The sequence below is a fragment of the Squalius cephalus genome (genome assembly GCF_949319135.1).
Source record: "Squalius cephalus genome assembly, chromosome: 2".
Lineage (NCBI taxonomy): Eukaryota > Metazoa > Chordata > Actinopteri > Cypriniformes > Leuciscidae > Squalius > Squalius cephalus.
The window spans coordinates 106,373-125,000 of NC_137123.1; the positions used below are offsets into that span (position 1 = coordinate 106,373).

At 46.5% G+C, this 18,628-nt stretch overlaps 1 protein-coding gene across 1 annotated transcript in view; it reads right to left on the minus strand.

Moving 5' to 3' along the window:
- Window positions 1-567: 567 nt before the first annotated feature.
- cdc37 (cell division cycle 37 homolog) overlaps window positions 568-18,628 on the minus strand; it is a 26,285-nt gene continuing 8,224 nt past the window's right edge. The window contains exon 9 of the mRNA XM_079864312.1: window positions 568-1,651. Coding sequence (XP_079720438.1) covers window positions 1,520-1,651 — 132 coding nt within the window. The 3' untranslated portion in view covers window positions 568-1,519. The remainder of the gene's footprint in view (window positions 1,652-18,628) is intronic.

Genomic DNA, 18,628 nt, shown 5'->3' on the forward strand with positions numbered 1-18,628 from the left:
TCTCTGGCTCCTGTGTTTGTGATCAGAATGTTTGCTGTGTTGAAGTCTTTCATACAGTCTGTGTTTGGGTCGATACAGCTGCCAAAGGAAACATTTCTCATTTAACTGAAACTAAATTAATACATAACTAATAACATAGCAAAAACACAACAGAAAAACCTATAGTAGTATCTCAGTGATATTGAAATAATTATCACTGGTTTAAGCGCGACTCGTGATCTTATAAGAAACAACTGATTGATCTGACTGTTAATGATGCAGATGCAGAAAAGAAGGAAAGAGCTGCTCACCTTTAAGAGAGGCTTTTGAAGCACTTAGAAAAGATGCATCAGAGGCGGCTTCAGTTCTGCTTAAGAAACAGACGTCGACCTGCTTCTTCACGTTATGTAATTCAGTATTTGTGTGCGTTTAATCATGTAATTCTTGCTATTCCTGGAAACACTGCAGATGCTCAAATTATTTCATCAAGTGTCCTGACAATAGCAGACAAGCGTGAGGCAAATTAAGAAAGGCACGTCTTGTAATACCTGTAAAAAAAGTTTCTTCAACAACTAAGATTTCAGCTGTCTGGGAATCTATTGTACATCATGTATCAATAATGCATAATCATTTGGTTCTGAAGCATGTTGGAACCAGATTTTAACAGCATTTTTTTAACATTTTCACAAAACTTTCATGACCCCCAAAATATTTCGTGGCATGGATAACTGAACATGCAAAATGTCCAAATAAAGAACAGGGCCTCTGCTTCTAAACAAAAAAATATTCTTTTATACAATTGAATGTGGGTTAGTTTAAGAAACATTTTGAACAAAAAGCTTTTTTTTTCCAAAGACTACAACATGCATAAGCAATGTTTATATCGCCTGTTTCTGCCTCTTCATCTGTGTTTTGATCTGGAGATTCAGTACTCTTTCATAAGATGTGCAATAGCACACCCTACTGTATAACAGTGAAAACACAGAAAGTCAGAAAATTCCATCAACGGCAGGGAAAGAGTTGAAAACTGATGCGTTTCTTCCGTTATCTCATTAAAACTGTGATAATGGCATCATTACTGTTGCCCCAGCTGCACAAATACAGATAAACGTGTTACAATCCCCATTCAGAAAGACACTCAGACACAGATTGCCCATCAGCCCACGATTTTATTCTGACAAACTAAGCATCAGCACAAACAGAGCGATCTGAACTAAAAGAGACAAAACCAGACTAAACCAGTTCATTAATAGTTTTCATCTGGAGCATCTAATACTGCAGATTTCTGCACATTCATTCATGTTAAACGTCTGTGGGAAACAGTAAGAAGAGACGGTAGCGCTGAAAGTGAATCGCCTCACGCTACATGCCAAACAAACGCTGCATAAATAAAACAACAACAGTGACAGAACAGAGGAAGAGGAGAGACACTGCCTGTGTGTGTCAGGATCGTGACCCATCAGCCTCTGATCGGTGAGGGTCAAACTGGAATCTGCTTTGGCCTTCGGTGTGTGTGTGTGTGTGTGTGTCTGGGGTCCAATCACTGATCTTCCTTCTTCACTTCCTCATACTGCGGGTCGTCGGCTTCATCTTTATCTCCCTCTTCATCCACACGTGAGTTCGGTACCCACAATCCCGAGTCGATGCAGCGCTTCATGTGGAGTTTAGCCTCCTGCAAGATGAACATCAGACGGGAGATGTTCATTCGCACGCCATCAAGCCATGCCACCGTCACACACACAACACCGTCACACTCGCAACATGTCACACACGCAACACCGTCACACACGCAACACCGTCACACACTTGTAACACCGTCACACACGTAACAACGTTACAACAGTCAATCTTGCATCTCCGTCACACTCGCAACACCGTTACTCGCAACAGTCTCTCGCAGACTGTCACACTCGTAACACCGTCACACTCAAAACACTGTCACATTCTCGACACGTCACAATCGTAACACCGTCACACACGCAACACCGTCACACTCGTAACACCGTCACACTCGCAACTCCGTCACACATGCTAGTCACACTCGTAACACACGTAACACCGTCACACTCAAAACAGTCACATTCTCAACACGTCACAATTGTAACACCGTCACACACGCAACACCGTCACACTCGCAACTCCGTCACACATGCTAGTCACACTTATAACACACGTAACACCGTCACACTCAAAACACTGTCACATTCTCAACGTCAGTCACACACAGTACAGTCACACTCGCAGTACAGTCACACTTGCAACACGTCACACTCGCAACACCGTCACGCTCGCAGACTGTCACACTCGTAACACTGTCACACTCAAAACACCGTCACATTCTCAACACGTCACACTCGCAACACCGTCACACTCACAGACTGTCACGCTCGTAACACCGTCACACTCGCTACACCGTCACACTCTCAACACGTCACATTCGTAACACTGCCACACTCAAAACAGTCAACACTCGCTACACCGTCACACTCGTAACACCGTCACACTCAAAACAGTGTCACACTCAAAACAGTCAACACTCGCTACACCGTCACACTCTCAACACGTCACACTCGTAACACTGTCACCCTCACACTAGTCACACTCAAAATACAGGTACCGTCACACTTGCAGTACAGTCACACTGGTCACACACAGTACAGTCACACACTCGCAGTGCAGTCACACACAGTACAGTCACTCAGTACAGTCACACACAGTACAGTCACACACTCGCAGTGCAGTCACACACAGTACAGTCACGCTCGCAGTACAGTCACACTCGCAGTACAGTCACACTCGCAGTACAGTCACACACAGTACAGTCACGCTCGCAGTACAGTCACACTCGCAGTACAGTCACACACAGTACAGTCACGCTCGCAGTAGTCACACAGTACAGTCACACTCACAGTACAGTCACACTCACAGTACAGTCACACTCACAGTACAGTCACACACAGTACAGTCACGCTCGCAGTACAGTCATGCTCGCAGTACAGTCACACTCGCAGTACAGTCACACTCGCAGTACAGTCACACACAGTACAGTCACGCTCGCAGTACAGTCACACTCGCAGTACAGTCACGCTCGCAGTACAGTCACACACAGTACAGTCACACACAGTACAGTCACACAGTACAGTCACACTCACAGTACAGTCACACACAGTAGTCACACTCGCAATACAGTCACACGCAGTAGTCACGCTCGCAGTACAGTCACACGCAGTACAGTCACACTCGCAGTACAGTCACACACAGTGCAGTCACGCTCGCAGTGCAGTCACACACAGTACAGTCACACACAATACAGTCACGCTCGCAGTGCAATCACACACAATAGTCACGCTCGCAGTACAGTCACACACAATACAGTCACACTCGCAGTACAGTCACACTCGCAGTACAGTCACACGCAGTACAGTCACGCTCACAGTAGTCACACACAGTACAGTCACACTTGCAGTACAGTCACACGCAGTAGTCACGCTCGCAGTACAGTCACACTCGCAGTACAGTCACACTCGCAGTACAGTCACACTTGCAGTACAGTCACACTCGCAGTGCAGTCACGCTCGCAGTGCAGTCACACACAGTACAGTCACGCTCACAGTAGTCACACTCGCAGTACAGTCACACACAGTACAGTCACACTCGCAGTAGTCACACGCAGTAGTCACGCTCGCAGTACAGTCACACACAGTACAGTCACACTCGCAGTACAGTCACGCTCGCAGTACAGTCGCACACAGTACAGTCACACACAGTACAGTCGCGCTCGCAGTACAGTCACACACAGTACAGTCATGCTCGCAGTACAGTCACACACAGTACAGTCGCGCTCGCAGTACAGTCACACACAGTACAGTCGCGCTCGCAATACAGTCACACACAGTACAGTCGCGCTCGCAGTACAGTCACACACAGTACAGTCACGCTCGCAGTACAGTCACGCTCGCAGTGCAGTCACACACAGTACAGTCACACTCGCAGTACAGTCACGCTCGCAGTACAGTCACACTCGCAGTACAGTCACACACACAGTACAGTCACACTCGCAGTACAGTCACACGCAGTACAGTCACACGCAGTACAGTCACACTCGCAGTACAGTCACACACAGTACAGTCACACACAGGACAGTCACACTCACAATACAGTCACACACAGGACAGTCACGCTCGCAGTACAGTCACACACAGTACAGTCGCGCTCGCAGTACAGTCACACACAGTACAGTCACGCTCGCAGTACAGTCGCACACAGTACAGTCACACACAGTACAGTCGCGCTCGCAGTACAGTCACACACAGTACAGTCATGCTCGCAGTACAGTCACACACAGTACAGTCATGCTCGCAGTACAGTCACACACAGTACAGTCGCGCTCGCAGTACAGTCACACACAGTACAGTCGCGCTCGCAGTACAGTCACACACAGTACAGTCGCGCTCGCAGTAGTCACACACAGTACAGTCACGCTCGCAGTACAGTCACACACAGTACAGTCACACACAGTACAGTCGCGCTCGCAGTACAGTCACACACAGTACAGTCGCGCTCGCAGTACAGTCACACACAGTACAGTCGCGCTCGCAGTACAGTCACACACAGTACAGTCATGCTCGCAGTACAGTCACACACAGTACAGTCGCGCTCGCAGTACAGTCACACACAGTACAGTCGCGCTCGCAGTACAGTCACACACAGTACAGTCATGCTCGCAGTACAGTCACACACAGTACAGTCGCGCTCACAGTACAGTCGCGCTCGCAGTACAGTCACACACAGTACAGTCGCGCTCGCAGTACAGTCACACACAGTACAGTCACACTCGCAGTACAGTCACACGCAGTACAGTCACACACAGTACAGTCGCGCTCGCAGTACAGTCACACACAGTACAGTCGCGCTCGCAGTACAGTCACACACAGTACAGTCACACGCAGTACAGTCACACTCGCAGTACAGTCACACACAGTACAGTCACACTCGAAGTACAGTCACACACAGTACAGTCACACACAGTACAGTCACACACAGTACACACACAGTAGTCACGCTCGCAGTACAGTCACACACAGTAGTCACACACAGTAGTCATGCTCGCAGTACAGTCACACACAGTACAGTCGCGCTCGCAGTACAGTCACACACAGTACAGTCACACACAGTACAGTCACACACAGTACAGTCACACACAGTACACACACAGTAGTCACGCTCGCAGTACAGTCACACACAGTAGTCACACACAGTAGTCATGCTCGCAGTACAGTCACACACAGTACAGTCGCGCTCGCAGTACAGTCACACACAGTACAGTCGCGCTCGCAGTACAGTCACACACAGTAGTCATGCTCGCAGTACAGTCACACACAGTACAGTCGCGCTCGCAGTACAGTCACACACAGTACAGTCGCGCTCGCAGTACAGTCACACTCGCAGTACAGTCACACGCAGTACAGTCACTCTCGCAGTAGTCACAGTACAGTCACACGCAGTAGTCACACTCACAGTACAGTCACACTCGCAGTAGTCACACGCAGTACAGTCACACACAGTAGTCACACACAGTACAGTCACGCTCGCAGTAGTCACACACAGTAGTACAGTCACACACAGTACAGTCACACTCGCAGTAGTCACACGCAGTACAGTCACACACAGTAGTCTCACACAGTACAGTCACGCTCGCAGTAGTCACACGCAGTACAGTCACACACAGTAGTCTCACACAGTACAGTCACGCTCGCAGTAGTCACACACAGTAGTACAGTCACACACAGTACAGTCACACACAGTACAGTCACACACAGTACAGTCACACACAGTACAGTCACACACAGTACAGTTACGCTCGCAGTACAGTCACGCAGTACAGTCACACTCGCAGTACAGTCACGCTCGCAATAGTCACACACAGTACAGTCGCGCTCGCAGTAGTCACAGTACAGTCACACACAGTACAGTCACGCTCGCAGTAGTCACAGTACAGTCACACACAGTACAGTCACGCTCGCAGTAGTCACACAGTACAGTCACACACAGTACAGACACACTCGCAGTACAGTCACACTCGCAGTAGTCACACTCGCAGTACAGTCACACACAGTAGTCACGCTCGCAGTACAGTCACACACAGTCACACTCGCAGTACAGTCACACACAGTAGTCACACTCGCAGTACAGTCACACACAGTAGTCACGCTCGCAGTACAGTCACACACAGTAGTCACACTCGCAGTACAGTCACACACAGTAGTCACGCTCGCAGTACAGTCACACACAGTAGTCACGCTCGCAGTACAGTCACACACAGTACAGTCACACACAGTACATTCACACACAGTACAGTCACACTCGCAGTACAGTCACACTCGCAGTAGTCACGCTCGCAGTACAGTCACACACAGTACAGTCACACACAGTACAGTCACACACAGTACAGTCACACAGTAGTCACACTCGCAGTACAGTCACGCTCGCAGTAGTCACACACAGTACAGTCACACACAGTACATTCACACACAGTACATTCACACACAGTACATTTACACACAGTACAGTCACACTCGCAGTACAGTCACACAGTACAGTCACACTCGCAGTACAGTCACGCTCGCAGTACAGTCACACAAAGTACAGTCACACACAGTACAGTCACGCTCGCAGTACAGTCACACAAAGTACAGTCACACACAGTACAGTCACACAGTAGTCACACTCGCAGTAGTCACGCTCGCAGTACAGTCACACACAGTACAGTCGCACACAGTACAGTCACACACAGTAGTCGCGCTCGCAGTACAGTCACACACAGTACAGTCATGCTCGCAGTACAGTCACACACAGTACAGTCGCGCTCGCAGTACAGTCACACACAGTACAGTCGCGCTCGCAGTACAGTCACACACAGTAGTCATGCTCGCAGTACAGTCACACACAGTACAGTCACACTCGCAGTACAGTCACGCTCGCAGTACAGTCACACAAAGTACAGTCACACACAGTACATTCACACACAGTACATTCACACACAGTACAGTTGCACTCGCAGTACAGTCACACTCGCAGTACAGTCACACAGTACAGTCACACTCGCAGTACAGTCACACTCGCAGTAGTCACGCTCGCAGTACAGTCACACAAAGTACAGTCACACACAGTACAGTCACGCTCGCAGTACAGTCACACAAAGTACAGTCACACACAGTACAGTCACACAGTAGTCACACTCGCAGTACAGTCACGCTCGCAGTAGTCACACACAGTACAGTCACACACAGTACATTCACACACAGTACATTCACACACACACAGTACATTTACACACAGTACAGTCACACTCGCAGTACAGTCACACAGTACAGTCACACTCGCAGTACAGTCACGCTCGCAGTACAGTCACACAAAGTACAGTCACACACAGTACAGTCACGCTCGCAGTACAGCAGTGTTTCCCACAGAATTAGATTCTATTTGCGGTGGTGTGGTGTTTGAGGGTGGGGTTGGGGGTGGGGTTGGGGGGGGGGGGGGTGATTAAGTTAAATATATTGTGTATATATATATACACATACATACAGGGTTTTTCCTGGCTCAAAATGAGGGGGAGGTGGTAAAATCCTAATAATGTATTTTAATAATAAGGTAATTAAATTATTTTTTTTCATAGATCATCATATAGCCTAATGTGTTTCCCACATCATTTTTGAGGGTGGAGCCCGGTACCTGTAGGGGGGTCCGGGAGCATGCCCCCCCGGAAGAAAATTTTGTACATTTTAAAGATAAATTCATTAATCTGGTGCACTTTGAGTCACCCGAATCCACTGTTAAAAATAAATAATCCACCCGCAAACCGCCCATATTCTTTGATTTATATATCTGCATCTGATCATCACATTACAATTATTCAGATTCTCAGTGTTAAGCATGATAACATGGTAACATATCACATTGAAGTTGGCTAATTAAAAAAAGAACATTTATTTCAAATAAAAGTTCTTCTTTTGCCAAAATTACATTTCCTTAATAGCCTAAACAGAGACTTTACTCCCTTCAAACTTAAATTGTCAATGTTTCATTACATCACTGTTTGAAAACACTCGGGAATAATTTTTTGTACCTTTATAAAAGGCATTTTTTTCCCCTAAATGTATGCTCCATCTTTCATTTCAAAGTCTTAAATTTGATCAATATATTCAATTAAATAATAAGACACTAGGCTGTTACCAATCAAATTAAATAATTTACATTGAAAAATTATAACTGTATTAAATGAGATTATTTTAAATACTTTTGAATATACAAATAAGGAATGTTGAAAAGAATGATACTTTATGAAACTAAACCGCCAGTAGGAGGTGGCAGGCGACCGTCTTAATGAGCGAGTCATTGAGTCATTCATTCAAACGATTCGTTCAATCGGCTGATTTATTCAGAATGAAGCAGTTTATGAATAGTTAATTGAATCTTTGACTCAACCGATTCGTTCATAACGCTGAATCATTCAGTAATGCTGCTGCAACAAGTGTTGCTCTGAGATGCGTTATATGGTTCTGCGGTGATCTTTGTTTGGAACTATTTTCGCTGCTGAAACAGAACAAAAACAGTCATTGCGTCTAAAATGTAAGTGACTTAATTTTAACTATTTGTTTATTGAACTGTTATGAAATCAGTCTCTGTTTCAATCTTGATGGCATTCAGGAAAACAGCTCTCTGGTCGTGTGTCGCGTTTCTTAACTATAATATGTTATAAATAACTGCGTGAGCCTCAACAGCGCAACTTTGTTACCGTCAGTACATTAGGTAGGACTATATCATTATCAACTATATAGGCTATCAATCGCCACTTACATTAAATGAAATAAAACAGAATCATCCTCACGGTTTCGGTGATTCCCTAGTTATTTTTTATTTTATATTAAAAATGGTTTTAATCAGGGCATTTGTCCGGATTGGCTGCAATTCTCTCTCACTTTTCCCTTCAAAAAAACAAAAAAAACACACACGTGTCCCGGACACAGTATATGGTCCCGGACAAGCGTTATTGTCGAGCCCTGATATGTTTTCCTTGATTTGTTTTCCCTGAAGAGAATTACGTTGTTGAAAACGAAAGTAAAAGAGTCACGGACGTTCATTGCGTTTTACCGTGATGCGAGTTCCGTGTCTTTATTAAACTCAACACATTATAATGATTTATCTGTCATCCACCCTCGATTAATTGGAATGGAATGTTTTTATTACTTGGCCCGCCCGACCCGCGGATTATCACTATACGTTTTGAGAATGGACACAAGCGGTAACCGCAACAGAACCGTCACGCTGGGAAAGGTGTATCTGACCATGACATTAAATAGTTAAAAAAAATCTGAATCAATCCGTGGCGGTCAGCGTTGATATTGTGGCGGGCCGCCACAAATTAATGAATGTATGGGAAACCCTGTACAGTCACACAAAGTACAGTCACACACAGTACAGTCACACAGTAGTCACACTCGCAGTAGTCACGCTCGCAGTACAGTCACACACAGTACAGTCACACACAGTACATTCACACACAGTACATTCACACACAGTACAGTCGCGCTCGCAGTACAGTCACACTCGCAGTACAGTCACACAGTACAGTCACACTCGCAGTACAGTCACGCTCGCAGTACAGTCACACAAAGTACAGTCACACAAAGTACAGTCACACAAAGTACAGTCACACACAGTACAGTCGCACAGTAGTCACACTCGCAGTACAGTCACGCTCGCAGTACAGTCACGCTCGCAGTACAGTCACGCTCGCAGTACAGTCACGCTCGCAGTACAGTCACGCTCGCAGTACAGTCACACAAAGTACAGTCACACACAGTACAGTCACACAGTAGTCACACTCGCAGTACAGTCACGCTCGCAGTACAGTCACACACAGTACAGTCACACTAGAGCCCTGCACGGGCCTCAAATCTAAGCCCGAGCCCGGCCCTGGCCCGAGACGCTCAGGCCCTAGCCCGACCCGTGTCCGACAGCTCATCAGAATTATCAGCCCTAGTCCGACCCGAACCGTTTTTTTGTTTGTTTTTTTTCACAGCGGCAGCCTGCCCTATTTGCAGCCGTTAAAATAGGTCCGTTTTTTTAGTTATGTTTCTTTTCTTTTCATTTCTTTATTAAGGCGAGACACGGCAGGCAAAAACATTGTTTTTTTTTTACTGGTCAATTTTGAGATTTTTGGATATTTGTCTTCAATAACATGTCTTCTTTCAGACTGTGGTGAAAAAAAGTCCGAAATACACATTTAGGTCTTTATTTTATTACACTTTGTCTGTTTGCGTCTGTAGATTTCGCGTAAATTCAAAAAAAGTTGTCGTTGTAAATCCTCCCGCCGATCCGCGATCTCTGTCTGCTCTCTGTCATCACAGGCACGGCTGGAAAGCTCTCTCTTCACTGTACAATGCTGTCGGATCCAAATATGGTCATTTCCTTTTTATCAGCAACCAATCGCGAAAGTAAAAGGGCTGAATGCGCAATCTCATTGGCTGATGATAAATCTTTAAAGCCCGTTTTCTCAAAATGACCTTTCTCTCATACTCCAAGTCCGAAATCTCCACTTCAGTAGCACCTATATACACCAAACTTCCCAGTCTTGTACCTAGTTATATTATGAAGACATTTACAGAGGGATTTGTAAATATATTATTCCTAGCCTGATTTATATAACATTTTATTCCAAAAAACATGGCGAAAATCATTTTTTTAAGGCTATTGACAGTATATTCTGATTTACAGGATAACAGAAGTAGATATGCATAAATCCCTCTGTAATTTTTTTCCCATCTAATATGTGAACACAATGAAAAAATAATTTTTAACCTGGCTTTATCCAATACTCAGATTTCATTTTTTTAAATATATGCAAAATAGCGCATATTTAATTAGAAATTGCCTAATTTGCATATTTAAACATTAAATTACAGAAAACTTGTAATACATTTTTTTCACATCTTAATGTAGGTAATCAACTGGGAAAGTTTCATGGTGATATCTGCTAGTTAAAAATTTTACCCTATTCACCTGTAGTGTCTCGCCTTAAGTTAATTAAGACAAATGTTTTGAGCATTTTTTTTTTTTAAATGACGACCAAGCAGCCGAGCCGACAGCGAGTAAAACATGTTTGATCAATTTAGCCTCTCAAATCAACGCTAATACTTTACTTGGCTACAATAAAATCCATAAATATAAAACACTTCAAGCATATCACACAGACAGTTAAGTTTAATGTTTATTTATTAAACCACAGTTAGTAGCCTAAAACAACATTTTTTTGAAATACTGAGGCAGGCTCAGGCTGCTCGCAACAGCGCTCGCAAACGAAATGAGCACAATCTAAACAAATTAAATTAAATAAATCAAAAACAAACTTGCAGGTTATCTTACCTAAAAAATGCACCACAGAACATGGCCATTCTTTTTTCCAGTAGTTTCCAACAGTTAAACGAAAATAAAGTCCAATCAAACGAAAAGTTATAACAGTCTCTTACAGAGCATCGTGGAGTAAAAGAATAGCATCCACAGTGGAAGGTTTTAACCCAGTCCTCCTCTCTTCTATCACTCTTCCCGCTGCGCTGAAGACACGTTCGCTGCTGCGATTTTTCTCTTAATATTCTCCATTATTTGCACATGAGGTGAATCGTGGGTTGCGCTGACGGGAAACCTTCTGTGTGTGTGCGTGCGTGCGTGAAACTGTCAAAATGTCAATCATATGTCAGTGTAATTATAAGATTATGAAAGTTATGAGGTTATGAAATGTCTATGTTTGTTTTTCTATCGTCGACGTCAACTTCTCATATTTTTTTAATTAATGTCTAAAAATATAAAAAGAAGGATAACCCAAAAAAGGCCCCAGGCCCGGCCCGCATGTGAACTATGACGTGAAAATTGGCCCGAAGCCCGGCCCTAGGGGCGTGAAAAAGTCGGGGCCCGTCGGGCTCGGGCTGAAATGCAGGGCTCTAAGTCACACACAGTACAGTCACACTCGCAGTACAGTCACACTCGCAGTACAGTCACACACAGTACAGTCACGCTCGCAGTACAGTCACACACGCAGTAGTCACACTCGCAGTACAGTCACACGCAGTACAGTCACGCTTGCAGTACAGTCACACGCAGTACAGTCACACTCGCAGTACAGTCACACACAGTACAGTCACACTCGCAGTACAGTCACACACAGTACAGTCACACTCGCAGTACAGTCACACACAGTACAGTCACACTCGCAGTACAGTCACACACAGTACAGTCACGCTCGCAGTACAGTCACACACGCAGTAGTCACACTCGCAGTACAGTCACACGCAGTACAGTCACGCTTGCAGTACAGTCACACTCGCAGTACAGTCACACACAGTACAGTCACACTCGCAGTACAGTCACACACAGTACAGTCACACTCGCAGTACAGTCACACGCAGTACAGTCACTCGCAGTACAGTCACACGCAGTAGTCACACTCGCAGTACAGTCACACGCAGTACAGTCACACTCACAGTACAGTCACACACAGTACAGTCACACACAGTACAGTCACACTCACAGTACAGTCACACAGTACAGTCACACTCGCAGTACAGTCACACACAGTACAGTCACACTCGCAGTACAGTCACACACAGTACAGTCACACTCGCAGTACAGTCACACACAGTACAGTCACACTCGCAGTACAGTCACACTCGCAGTACAGTCACACAGTAGTCACACACAGTACAGTCACGCTCGCAGTACAGTCACACACGCAGTACAGTCACACTCGCAGTACAGTCACACGCAGTACAGTCACGCTTGCAGTACAGTCACACGCAGTACAGTCACACTCGCAGTACAGTCACACACAGTACAGTCACACTCGCAGTACAGTCACACGCAGTAGTCACACTCGCAGTACAGTCACACGCAGTACAGTCACACTCACAGTACAGTCACACACAGTACAGTCACACACAGTACAGTCACACTCGCAGTACAGTCACACACAGTACAGTCACACTCGCAGTACAGTCACACACAGTACAGTCACACTCGCAGTACAGTCACACGCAGTAGTCACACTCGCAGTACAGTCACACGCAGTACAGTCACACTCACAGTACAGTCACACACAGTACAGTCACACTCGCAGTACAGTCACACACAGTACAGTCACACTCGCAGTACAGTCACACACAGTACAGTCACACTCGCAGTACAGTCACACGCAGTAGTCACACTCGCAGTACAGTCACACGCAGTACAGTCACACTCACAGTACAGTCACACACAGTACAGTCACACGCAGTAGTCACACTCGCAGTACAGTCACACGCAGTACAGTCACACTCACAGTACAGTCACACACAGTACAGTCACACACAGTACAGTCACACACAGTACAGTCACACACAGTACAGTCACACTCGCAGTACAGTCACACACAGTAGTCACACTCGCAGTAGTCACGCTCGCAGTAGTCACACACAGTACAGTCACGCTCGCAGTAGTCACACACAGTACAGTCACACACAGTACAGTCACACACAGTACAGTCACGCTCGCAGTAGTCACACACAGTACAGTCACGCTCGCAGTAGTCACGCTCGCAGTAGTCACACACAGTATAGTCACACACGCAGTACAGTCACACAGTAGTCACACTCGCTACAGTCACACTTGCTACAGTCACACTCACAGTACAGTCACGCTCGCACTAGTTGCACTACAGTCACACACAGTACAGTCACATACAGTAGTCACACACAGTACAGTCACACTCGCACTAGTTGCACTACAGTCACACTCATCACATTCACACTATTCACACACTACAGTCAAACTCACACTAGTCACGCTCACACTACAGTCACACTCACACTAGTCACACTCGAAGTAGTCACACTCACATCTACAGTCACACTCACATTAGTCACGCACACACTAGTCACGCTCACACTAGTCACGCTCACACAAGTCACGCTCACACTAGTCACGCTCACACTAGTCACGCTCACACTACAGTCACACAAACAGTACAGTCACACTCACACTAGTCACACTTGCACTACAACACCATCACACTCGTAACACCGTCAAACTCACACTAGTCACAGTACAGTCACACTCGCACTAGTTGCACTACAGTCACACTCATCACATTCACACTATTCACACACTACAGTCAAACTCACACTAGTCACGCTCACACTACAGTCACACTAGTCGCACTACAGTCACACTCACACTAGCGACACTCGAAGTAGTCACACTCACATCTACAGTCACACTCACATTAGTCACGCTCACACTAGTCACGCACACACTAGTCACGCACACACTAGTCACGCTCACACTAGTCACGCTCACACTAGTCACGCTCACACTAGTCACGCTCACACTACAGTCACACAAACAGTACAGTCACACTCACACTAGTCACACTTGCACTACAACACCATCACACTCGTAACACCGTCAAACTCACACTAGTCACACTACAGTCACACTCGCACTAGTCACACTCACAGTACAGTCACACACAGTACAGTCACACGCAGTAGTCACACTCGCAGTACAGTCACACGCAGTACAGTCACACTCACAGTACAGTCACACACAGTACAGTCACACTCGCAGTACAGTCACACACAGTAGTCACACTCGCAGTAGTCACACTCGCAGTAGTCACACACAGTACAGTCACGCTCGCAGTAGTCACACACAGTACAGTCACACACAGTACAGTCACACACAGTACAGTCACGCTCGCAGTAGTCACACACAGTAGTCACGCTCGCAGTAGTCACGCTCGCAGTAGTCACACACAGTACAGTCACGCTCGCAGTAGTCACACACAGTACAGTCACACACAGTACAGTCACACACAGTACAGTCACGCTCGCAGTAGTCACACACAGTACAGTCACGCTCGCAGTAGTCACGCTCGCAGTAGTCACACACAGTATAGTCACACACGCAGTACAGTCACACAGTAGTCACACTCGCTACAGTCACACTTGCTACAGTCACACTCACAGTACAGTCACGCTCGCACTAGTTGCACTACAGTCACACACAGTACAGTCACATACAGTAGTCACACACAGTACAGTCACACTCGCACTAGTTGCACTACAGTCACACTCATCACATTCACACTATTCACACACTAGTCAAACTCACACTAGTCACGCTCACACTACAGTCACACTCACACTAGTCACACTCGAAGTAGTCACACTCACATCTACAGTCACACTCACATTAGTCACGCACACACTAGTCACGCTCACACTAGTCACGCTCACACTAGTCACGCTCACACTAGTCACGCTCACACTAGTCACGCTCACACTACAGTCACACAAACAGTACAGTCACACTCACACTAGTCACACTTGCACTACAACACCATCACACTCGTAACACCGTCAAACTCACACTAGTCACAGTACAGTCACACTCGCACTAGTTGCACTACAGTCACACTCATCACATTCACACTATTCACACACTACAGTCAAACTCACACTAGTCACGCTCACACTACAGTCACACTAGTCGCACTACAGTCACACTCACACTAGTCACACTCGAAGTAGTCACACTCACATCTACAGTCACACTCACATTAGTCACGCTCACACTAGTCACGCACACACTAGTCACGCACACACTAGTCACGCTCACACTAGTCACGCTCACACTAGTCACGCTCACACTAGTCACGCTCACACTAGTCACGCTCACACTAGTCACGCTCACACTAGTCACGCTCACACTAGTCACGCTCACACTAGTCACGCTCACACTAGTCACGCTCACACTACAGTCACACAAACAGTACAGTCACACTCACACTAGTCACACTTGCACTACAACACCATCACACTCGTAACACCGTCAAACTCACACTAGTCACACTACAGTCACACTCGCACTAGTCACACTCACAGTACAGTCACACTAGTCACACTTGCACTATAGTCACACTCACACTAGTCACACTCACACTAGTCACACTCGCACTAGTCACACTCGCACTAGTCACACTTGCACTAGTCACACTTGCACTAGTCACACTCACACTAATCACTCGCAAAACCGTCACACTCACACTACAGTCACACTCGCACTACAGTCACACTCACAGTACAGTCACACTTGCACTATAGTCACACTCACACTAATCACACTCGCAAAACCGTCACACTCACACTACAGTCACACTCGCACTACAGTCACACTCACACTAGTCACACTCACACTAATCACACTCGCAAAACCGTCACACTCACACTAATCACACTCGCACTAGTCACAATCGTAACACTGTCACACTCACACAAGTCACACTCACACTAGTCAGACACAGTACAATCACAGTCACACTCACACAACAGTCACACTGGTCACCCTCGCAGTACAGTCACACACAGTACAGTCACACTCACACTACAGTCACACACATTACAGTCACGCTCGCAGTACAGTCACACACAGTACAGTCACACTCACACAACAGTCACACTGGTCACCCTCGCAGTACAGTCACAGTACAGTCACACACACACTACAGTCACACTCACTCTAGTCACACTCACACAACAGTCACACTGATCACCCTCGCAGTACAGTCACACAGTACAGTCACACTCACACTACAGTCACACTCACACTAGTCACACTCACACTAGTCACACTCACACAACAGTCACACTGATCACCCTCGCAGTACAGTCACACACAGTACAGTCACACTCACACTAGTCAGACAGTACAATCACAGTCACACTAGTCACACTCACACTACAGTCACACTGGTCACCCTCGCAGTACAGTCACACACACTACAGTCACACTCACACTACAGTCACACTGGTCACCCTCGCAGTACAGTCACACACACTACAGTCACACTCACACTAGTCAGACACAGTACAATCACAGTCACACTAGTCACACTCACACTACAGTCACACTGGTCACCCTCGCAGTACAGTCACACACACTACAGTCACACTCACACTAGTCAGACACAGTACAATCACAGTCACACTAGTCACACTCACACTACAGTCACACTGGTCACCCTCGCAGTACAGTCACACACAGAGTACAGTCACACTCACACTAGTCAGACAGTACAATCACAGTCACACTAGTCACACTCACACTACAGTCACACTGGTCACCCTCGCAGTACAGTCACACTCACACTAGTCAGACACAGTACAATCACAGTCACACTAGTCACACTCACACTACAGTCACACTGGTCACCCTCGCAGTACAGTCACACACAGTACAGTCACACTCACACTAGTCAGACACAGTACAATCACAGTCACACTAGTCACACTCACACTACAGTCACACTGGTCACCCTCGCAGTACAGTCACACACACTACAGTCACACTCACACTAGTCAGACACAGTACAATCACAGTCACACTAGTCACACTCACACTACAGTCACACTGGTCACCCTCGCAGTACAGTCACACACACTACAGTCACACTCACACTAGTCACACTGGTCACCCTCGCAGTACAGTCACACACACTACAGTCACACTCACACTAGTCAGACACAGTACAATCACAGTCACACTAGTCACACTCACACTACAGTCACACTGGTCACCCTCGCACTACAGTCACACACAGTACAGTCACACTCACACTAGTCACACTGGTCACCCTCGCAGTACAGTCACACACAGTACAGTCACACTCACACTAGTCACACTGATCACCCTCGCAGTACAGTCACACACACACTACAGTCACACTCACACTACAGTCACACTCACACTAGTCAGACACAGTACAATCACAGTCACACTAGTCACACTCACACTACAGTCACACTGGTCACCCTCGCAGTACTGTCACACACAGTACAGTCACACACAGTACAGTCACACTCGCACTACAGTCACACTCGCACTACAGTCACACTCGCACTACAGTCACACTCACACTACAGTCACACTCGCAAAACTGTCACAATCACACTAGTCACAATCGTAACACTGTCACACTCACACTACAGTCACACTGGTCACCCTCGCAGTACAGTCACACACACTACAGTCACACTCACACTAGTCAGACACAGTACAATCACAGTCACACTAGTCACACTCACACTACAGTCACACTGGTCACCCTCGCAGTACAGTCACACACAGTACAGTCACACTCACACTAGTCAGACACAGTACAATCACAGTCACACTAGTCACACTCACACTACAGTCACACTGGTCACCCTCGCAGTACAGTCACACACACTACAGTCACACTCACACTAGTCAGACACAGTACAATCACAGTCACACTAGTCACACTCACACTACAGTCACACTGGTCACCCTCGCAGTACAGTCACACACACTACAGTCACACTCACACTAGTCACACTGGTCACCCTCGCAGTACAGTCACACACACTACAGTCACACTCACACTAGTCAGACACAGTACAATCACAGTCACACTAGTCACACTCACACTACAGTCACACTGGTCACCCTCGCACTACAGTCACACACAGTACAGTCACACTCACACTAGTCACACTGGTCACCCTCGCAGTACAGTCACACACAGTACAGTCACACT